The sequence below is a fragment of the Diceros bicornis genome, chromosome 28 (assembly GCF_020826845.1).
Source record: "Diceros bicornis minor isolate mBicDic1 chromosome 28, mDicBic1.mat.cur, whole genome shotgun sequence".
In the NCBI taxonomy this organism is placed as follows: domain Eukaryota; kingdom Metazoa; phylum Chordata; class Mammalia; order Perissodactyla; family Rhinocerotidae; genus Diceros; species Diceros bicornis.
In genome coordinates this window covers 11,001,309-11,010,740 of record NC_080767.1, presented here as the reverse complement: position 1 = coordinate 11,010,740, position 9,432 = coordinate 11,001,309, and the positions used below count along the sequence as shown (strand labels likewise).

The window sequence follows — 9,432 nt, the reverse complement described above, 5'->3', positions numbered from 1 at the left end:
AATTCTTTTGCTTACACACATGCACACACACACTCTCTCTCTCTGACACACACACACACACACACACACACACACACACTCGTGAAATCACCTATCAGTCATGCCTCTAGGATTTATCTCAGCAGGCATGCAACTGAAAAGTATAAACATTTATTGAGGTCACTTCATTGTGACTCTGCTAAGACCTTTGCCCAGTGGATGAAATTTAAACAAAGGACACGAGCCACAATACATTTTGTGATAACTTTTTTCTTCTCTTTAGAAAAAAAATATGTACAAAAAAAGCTAAGAAGAGCCAACATGGAAGTGTCAAGAAAACATTCTGATAGGTACAGACAAGGGAGCTCCTTCTCTCTGAGGAGTTACACATTAGTTATTACCATGCTAGAAAAATGAGATGCAGTTAAAATTCTAGAACAATTAAAAGCCACAAAGTCAAGCTGTTGCTCTGGGGCTCTAGGTTGTAGATGCTCTGATACCCTTTTCTGTAAAATAATACTGTGCAAACTGTAAAATATTCATTTTCATATAAAGTCCATACAATATGATATACAAAACTTTTGAGTTGACACAGGAGGCTGGTGCTGGCTGCTTTTTGGAAAGAAGGCTGTAGTGTCACCTGCCTGGCCAAGGATGTAATTCCAGAAAGATCTTGAGTTTCTTAGAAGGGAAAGGCCATTATCTCAGAAAGAATCATATAATCCCAACACCACTCAAATCCAGGATATTCTGCCAATTGTTTGTGTAACCAGATGACCTCATTAATAAATTACTTTAACTCGGAATGCAATAACATGTTAAGAGATCAGAACACAAAGTTCTTTTTGAAAGTAATATTTCTTTCTGCACGATTGATTTTGAGATTTACCATTAACCAACAAGATCCTCCCTGCAACTCAAAAGTTAACTTTCATTAAAATTCAAAAATTCTGGAGGAGGCAGCAACTGTGGTAATAAAAGGTTAAAATGAGTTATATTAATTTTATTTCTGTGTCTATAAAACTGAGAAAAGAAGGTTTGTGTACAAATATCACAAAACACAAATATCACATTGAATAAATGTGGTTCTTCAATGCACACTTGAACAAGAAGAAAACTTTGTTGGTTTAAAATTCTGGCATAAATATATTAAAGCTGATCAAAAAAAAAAAAATCAGAGCAAGCTACATCACTTCCTCATACAAAAATGTACAAAACATTAGCCTCTAACTAGATAAACATAATACTTGTCTTCACAGTTTGACATCCAGTAACTGTGTGTCTTGAAGTATTGAATTGGAAGGTGATTAAAAAAAAAACAGCTTGTGACACATCAGCCGTCTCAGGTAACTTCGGTCATGGAGGCAGAGTGATTCTGCAAACACAAGCAGATAAAATCTTAGTTGATTAACTCACGCACATCCTCATTCTTCCCTGAATATCCCTTGTATACTTGTCTCCTCGAGTTTGCACAGGCTGTTCCCTTTCCCTGGTCTGCTCTTCAAGGCCCCTCCAATTGTAATTGTTACCTGTTCCATTAAATCTTCCCTGATTTTTCAACCCAAATCAGATCCTCTCTTCATCTAAACTTGTTCTCTATATCATTCTGTGTTATATTATACTTACTCAACTATTTTCTAATATGAACTTCTAAGGATCTCAAAGTAACTTTAGCTGCATCCTACAACTTTTTTAATGTAGTATCTTTAATATTGAACAGTTTTAATTGTTGGAAATTTTCCATATGATTTATTCTTTGAGTCATGAGTTACGTAGAAGTGGGTTTAATATTTTCAAATAGATAGGTTTTTTTTGTTTTTAGGTATCTTTAAATTTTTCTTCTACAGAAAGCGGTGTGGGTGGTGTAGGTTCCTTAAAATTTCTTGAGACTTGCTTTTACAGTCTTGTGGCATGGCTATTTTCATAATGCTTCATGTGTTTTGAAGAGGATTATATACAATGCACATCAGATCAACCTTATTAATCATCTATATCTTTACCATATTTTCTTTCCTTATTAACTACTGAGAGAAATGTGTGAAAATCTCCTACTATGATTGTAGCTTTGTCCATTTTTCCTTGTAATTCTATCAATTGTTGTTTATATGGCTTGATTACATAACCTGCCACTCTTTTGTTTATATAACTTGTATATATAAGCCCCACCTTTTACAGGGCCAAGGCTTTCTCTTCTGTTTGAACTTAAAACCCCCAGTCCAGGGGACCGGCAAACACCTGAAGAAACCGTGGCTTCAGATTCACGGATTAGTGTGGGTTTCCTGATTCCTGTTTGTTTTTAGGACACCACAGATTTACATTATTTTTGGAGCGCTCAACCACGCATTTTAGAAACCGAGTATACAGTATTTTTCAAGATACTTTTATCTATCATATTTGTGAAAACTAAGGTTTGATGCATTGCTTGCCGTAATGTGAAAAATAACTTTTCCTTTTATGTTTTTACTTTTATAATACGCTTTCTTTTTTTTTTTTATAATTTTATTTATTTATTTATTTTTCCCCCAAAGCCCCCGTAGATAGTTGTATGTCATAGCTGCACACCCTTCTAGTTGCTGTATGTGGGACGCGGCCTCAGCATGGCTGGAGAAGCGGTGCGTCGGTGCGCGCCCGGGATCCAAACCCGGGGCGCCAGCAGCGGAGCGCGCGCACTCAACCGCTAAGCCACGGGCCGGCCCCATGCTTTCTTTTTGAAAAAACTTTTTGGCCAATACTTTGGCCACTTATATGTTTATAACATTCCATTTAAGAGTAAGTGGTAAAGATAAGGTAAGTCAACATCCTATCGTTAACTAAGTTGGTGATTTGGGGCAGATTTCTTTAACTCTCCAAGTCTTTTTTTTCTATTTATAATATGAAGACTATAATATCACTAGTTTTGAATCAAGGGGTCCATTAGAATTCCTCTGCAAATGTTTTCTTAAATATAACTTTTTTAACCACAGAAGCGCTGAATCAGAATCTCCTGGAGTCAGGTCTCAGGCATCCGGGTCTCACACAGATTGGATTCTTCTTTCTTTGTGTTAAAGAAAAAAATGTCTTCTTTCCCCCATCTGGGGCATAGGGAGACTTTATACTACACCTAGAGTGAGTTAACACAATTGTTTCATCTCTAATTTAATTTTTTGTTAACATAAACTCTGTTCAACAAGGACACCACTGCTCAACGCTCAATGGCTCAGGTGAACGTGAGGTGGGGCTGCAGAACGTGGAGAGCTTGAAGCTGGTCTCTTAAGGATCATAATAACTCTATGGAATCTAGAAGGGGGTCTCTATGAGATCACAATAACACTATAGGATCACAAAATGCTTTGGAAACTTGACCATTTTTGTTTTTTTGGATTCTATAATTATTTACTTTTTGGTTTCTCTCAGTACTTGGGAAAGATCTTAGAAGATGCACTCTGTCTCAATCAACTGTGCTAACGGGAATCATAGAAGGCAAATGCTCAAATTTGAGTTTTAGAGAGGAAGAAAGAGCACTGTAGCTCTGGGGGCTCCATGTGGCGAAGGCAAAAGAATGTCTCAGGAGGAAGGAAAGGAGAATGACTAGGGACCCTCCCCATCCATCTTCTCCCTGAGGTATTTTGAACAGCGGGATGGATCTCATGTGTGTGAATGTGTGCTCTGAAGAGGGGTTCATATCTTCTCTCAGATCCCAAAAGGTCCTCTTCCTGGGAAGATGGTTCTATCCTAGAAAGTACAAAGGAGCAGCTTCTAACAGAAACCATGGCTGCTGGAGTTGCTCAGGCCGCTCTTGCCCACAGAGGAAGACACAGGGCATATTTACTTTGGAAGAGGTGCTCAGTTCAAACTCACCAGTTCCGTGCAGCTCAGTTCAAACACACTGTCCCCTATAGTCCATACTCAGTGCTGAGAGTTGCAGATTTCAAAAAGGACTTTTCCTTGAATGAAATCTCAGGCTGTGTGGTGTAGTAGAACAAGCAGAGCCTTTAGAATTAGATGGGCCTGTGTTTTAATTTTGATGGGGTGACCTTGGGCATGTTACTTAAACTCTTTGTGCCTCACTTACTTCATCTATAAAATAGGATAATAATGCACATTGCAGGATTATTGTGAGGACTGAATGTGATGACTCAAAATAAATGCTCATTTTCTTTTATTGACCAACAAATAAAGGGTATGTCTTCCTAACTATCCAAGTGGAAACATTTGATACTAAAAGCAGACATTTGGTTGCTTGAATCTTCCACAGTTGGTATGGAAGGCTCACCTGAGAGGCAACACTTTCCATCCACCTTCCTGTAGCTTCATTTTGACTAGCCTGCAGAAGTCCTGTTCATTGCTTCTCATAAATTTCTATTTTCCATGGAGGTTCAGATAGTAACTATGGTTTGATTTTAAGTTCTTGGTTTTGATTAAAGGGTCTAGTTCAGGTTTTGATTCTGGGTTGCATCTATCCATCCATGAAACATTTATTTCACACCTAGTGAATGCCAGGAAATATGGAGAGTAAGTAAGACGTGGTTCATGAGGTTAAGATCCTCAAAGATCTCCAAGTCCTTGGGGGAGGCAGATATGAGGGGACACTATTGGCACTAATTTTGAGGGGCAATCACATGAGTGGCCCAACCCTGGTATTCAAGAAAGGCCTCAAATTATATGTAGATGAGGTGACACACAGGGAAACAAAGACACATCAACAGATTTGAAAGAAGTTCAACTACTGCCTGTAGTGAACAATGAATTAATATATATTTTTAAAGAATTCTTTGCCTTGTGAATAGCAATGTTTGAAACCCTGTTTGGCACTTCATTTATCAAGTGAAATCCCCCCAAATATGGTCTGGACATCTTTTGACCTGGTCAACTATTAATAGTCCTAAGGGAAAAGAGAGAGAGAAGTATGGAGAAGGCTTCAGACTGAGGGTAGTCCTTAAACAGTGTTGGGCAGAAGGATGGGGTGGAAAGGGGGTGTTCTTAGACCAAAATGTTCAGGGCAAAGTGGAAGCATTTACAAGGACACAGAGACTGACCCATTTGTGGAACTCAGCAAATATTTCAGTTTGCTTTTTAAATTCACCTTTGTCTTCAGTTGCTTCACCTCAAAAATAGAGAGAACCATGCTGACTTCACTGGGTACAGAAACATAATTAGGAAAGAAAAACCAAGGAGAGGCCATTTCACTATTTCATTACAAGGTTATCATTATTTAGCTTATTTCATCATTCAACCTGCATCAACAGGCTGTATATAAATACACCAGTAATAAATTTTTCAGTACGTTATTTCTAATTAGACCAAGTCAAAATTTTTACCTTAATACAGGTTAAGGGAAAACAAACAAAAATGTACTTGGCATTGGGTTGAATGCAGAGCCTGAAATATTTTTCCCAAGATGAAAATAGCTTTATTTTTTTTCTGGTTCATTAATGAAACTAGAAAGACTTCATTAAATGTGAAAAGAAATAGTTTATCTCAGAGAGATGTCTGATAGTTAATAATCTTTAAATAGTGAAAAATATTTTCTACTATACTGATATGAAGTACATGATAGTCCAGTGGGAGGTGATTTACTTTCTCCTTGCACTATGGTGTAGTAAGGAAATGCCAAATACAAACAAGATTTCAAGATAAACAGACTATTACAGAAAATAAACATTTTAGCAGGACTCAGCTACCTGAAAAAAGTGGCATGATAATAAAACCTTGTTTTATTATTAGTTTTCCCTTTCTCTGTCCGCTTAAAGAACTACTCATCCCAGCTCCCACATGCGCTAGCTATGTGTGGCCCTGGGCAAGTAATTTAACAACACTATCTTCATATTCCTATCTTTATCTGTGAGATGGGAATTACACTATCAATTCAATAAGGTTTTTGTTCAAATAAGAATATATTTGTAAAGCACCTAGCAACTGTCCCAGGCAAAGTAAGTGCTTAATAACATCTTGCGAGCCTCCTTTCTGCTGGCAAGTCTTCTCCACGGCGTTCCTGTGTTCCCAGACAGAATTGATTTTTTCTTCATTCGTATTCACACAGCACTTTGTGGGCCTCTGATTCTGCATGTCATATTATGATTACTCATCGATATCCACGGTTCCTCATCATCTGTGAGTTCTTTGAGGGCAAGGACCATGAGGCTAATTATTTTCTGTATCCCTGGCACGAAGCAAGGTCCCCGTGTAAATAGGTGATCAGGAAGTATTGTTACATTGATTTTTTGATTGTTGTCATCAAAATAGCTCCAAAAGGACACTTAGATAATAACCTTTTTAATGTGCTTCCACTTTACATCTATCACTGGATGCAACAAACCTTTTTCTTTCCAAATATTGTGCTAGTTACTAAATCAATTGGCCTCCCACATGATTGGTCCAAATTTCATAAATGTGGTATTACATTGGATGTCCAGGTATCTTGAAGCAGCTGGGGTTTAAGTTAGACACTACTAAGAACTTCCTCAGGATTCATGATTGCCAAGCCCCAGAATGAATGCAGGACTAACTGACAGAAGCTGTGAGGTTCTTGAGGGCCTTTACATCAGATTTGTATTGATGCTGGCAGGATTCGGTGGTTTCCCGCTTCCTGTAGAGGAACGGATTAGTGGACCTCCCAAGATAACAGGCCTGAGCCTGTGGGTTGACTGGCTAAAACCACTTTACTATACCTGTGCACTTAAGGTTTCCAGAGGGCTTTCTATCCTTGGGAAAGCCATTAGGGGCACTCCACGGGGGTCCTCGGGTTTGGGTTTGGAAGGAGATCCTTGTGTTCCTTTAAAGTTATGGACCACACACATTCCCTGCAGGATGAGGGGAAAAAGATTGAGGTCAGACTGCAGCCATCAATGCCTGGCCACCTCTGAGGCTGGCAGGCCTTCCCCCTACAACATCATCACCATACTGACTTTGTTCCTTTGAGCCAGCAGGTAGGGACCATGGAAAGACCTGGAACACGGCCCAGGGTGTCTGCTGAGCACATTCTAAGTGCGAGGAAGCATCTGCTGGATCACCAGATGGCCACTGACAATCAATCCACCCATTGAGTCTGTTTCCTCACCTGTAAAATGGGAATAATAATACCTACCTTGCATTTATAATGATTAAAGGACACAATGAATGTAAACCACCTCATAATAACAGCTCATGCTTACTGAGGGCCACCACGTACCTGGCACTGTCCTGAGAGTTTTACCTTATTTCATTTAATCCACCCAACAACCTTACAAGGGAGGTGCTGTGGTCATCTCCAGCTTAGATAAGGAGGCACAGACAGGTTAGATAACTTGCCCAAGGTCACACAGAGATTTAAATGCCACAGCCCCTAAATCACACCGCTGTAATATTCTGCCTCTTAACAAGTGCCAAACATACAGCAGATACTCAGTCAATCTTAGCTAGTCTTAACTCCTACCTAAGATGATCATCCTTAAATTATGTGATTACTATTTTCTTGAGATTAAATAACTCATTGGTGGCACTTTTCTTTTATTTATTTATTTATTTATTTATTTATTTATTTATTTATTGTGAGGAAGATCAGCCCTGAGCTAACATCCATGCTAATCCTCCTCTTTTTGCTGAGGAAGACCGGCTCTGAGCTAACATCTATTGCCAGTCCTCCCCCTTTTTTTTTCCCCCCAAGGCCCCAGTAGATAGTTGTATGTCATCGTTGCACACCCTTCTAGTTGCTGTATGTGGGACGCTGCCTCAGCATGGCTGGAGAAGCAGTGCGTCGGTGCGTGCCCGGGATCCGAACCCGGGCCGCCAGCAGCGGAGCGCGCGCACTTAACCGCTAAGCCACAGGGCTGGCCTGGCACTTTTCTTTTATTGCTTTCATTAAAAAACTTTCCCAGGGCTGGCCCAGTGGCGTAGTGGTTAAGTTGGTGTGCTCCGCTTCGGCGGCCCAGGGTTCGTGGTTTTAGATTCCAGGCACGGACCAATGCACCGCTTGTCAAGCCATGCTGTGGCAGCGTCCCCTATAAAGTAGAGGAAGATGGGCACAGATGTTAGCCCAGGGCCAATTTTCCTCAGCAAAAAGAGGAGTATTAGCAACAGGTGTTAGCTCAGGGCTAATCTTCCTCACAAAAACCCCAAAAAAATCCCTATAAATTATAACCCATTTTTCCTTATTTCCGACTGAGGCCTCTTCATAACTGAGTCTGTTTTTACCATCTTCTCTGCTTCTTTTGCCCATGTAGAGTTTATCTGTCCCTGTCTGTACTCTCTCTTCCACTGTTCTGTATCTTTGTTTCTAGATCCAGGGGCTTTGAATCTTTCCTGTCACTCTTCAAACCCTGCAGAACATTTACATAAATATTCTCTCCCTGGCTTTCCTCCACTTCACTCTCCAGCTCTCTGAAACTTCCTCCATTCAGGGAATGGGAGAAGAGGAGGGCCTAGGAGCTCTGGAGTTGGAGACCCAGGTCAGATTCATGGCTTATTGGTTGGATGGCCATTGGGCAAGTTACTTATCTTTGAGCCCCACTTTCCTCTTCTATAAAATGAGGATAGGAATATTGTTAGGGTTGTCCTAGGAGCACATGATTTGATGTATATATAGTGTAGGGCATGTAGAAATTGCTCAACTAATAATTTCCTCCCACTTTCATCTTCATAGGAAACACAAAACAATAACGAATGTGTACTGTAAGTATACACCCATTCTCAGACATTGCTCTGCTCTCTGTCTCCCCTCCAAGTCTCTGCTTTGGAATGCCTCCAGTCTCTTCCACGACATCCTTCCCCTCCCATTTCCCAGCATAGTGTGTGCATATGTGAGGTGTGTACATGTGCACACATAGACACAGAGGGAGACAGTGGGGTCTGTCTCCTGCCAGAGCAATTCAACAGCAGGTCTGGGTCTTACATAAAGATCATTTGTGGAAAACAAATTTTGACATTTGCCATCCATTGGGAAGGCAATAAGAGACCAAATAGTAACTGAGTGGTAGGAAACAGGGCTGCAAGTTACTGAGAGAAAACAAGTTTAATGTTAAAGCAGAATTTGTAGATAGGGCCTCAGCAAACTGAGGACTTCACAGATTCCATCCCATAAAGATCCCATGAAATTGCTTGGGACAGTCAGCACTGCTCTTTCTCTCTGGCCAGGGGTGGCTGGCTCCAGACGGATGGACAGCAAAATTGTTTGGCTCTTCTCTGAGCCCAAGCCTTCATTTACGTACCATTGATCTCTCTTTGAAAACCCTCTCTTCTCCTCAAGTCACCTGTATTCTTTCCTTCTTTTAAAAAGCAGTTTTAGGAAAATATTCCTTATGAGACATCAAATCTTAGGATCATCTTAGCACCACTTTTCCTGCAGCTTCACCCAGAGAATTGGCATTTAAGTTCTTCATCTTTCACTATAGAAAGAAAGCCTGGATCCATTAAAAATAATTTTGAATTAGAATGGAGCCTGCCAATTAGTGTTCTGAGTAAATGTGAGCATTTTTCTGTGAGTATCTTAGCAGATAAAAA

General features: G+C 40.1%; 1 protein-coding gene across 1 annotated transcript in view; it reads right to left on the bottom strand.

Moving 5' to 3' along the window:
• Positions 1 to 244: 244 nt before the first annotated feature.
• The window catches only part of PLPPR1 (phospholipid phosphatase related 1), a 259,026-nt gene continuing 249,838 nt past the window's right edge, over positions 245 to 9,432 (bottom strand). Inside the window, exons 7-8 of the mRNA XM_058523663.1 lie at positions 6,627 to 6,758; positions 245 to 1,354 (exon numbers count right to left, since the gene is read on the bottom strand). Of these exons, the coding sequence (XP_058379646.1) occupies positions 1,322 to 1,354; positions 6,627 to 6,758 (165 nt within the window). The 3' untranslated portion in view covers positions 245 to 1,321. The remainder of the gene's footprint in view (positions 1,355 to 6,626; positions 6,759 to 9,432) is intronic.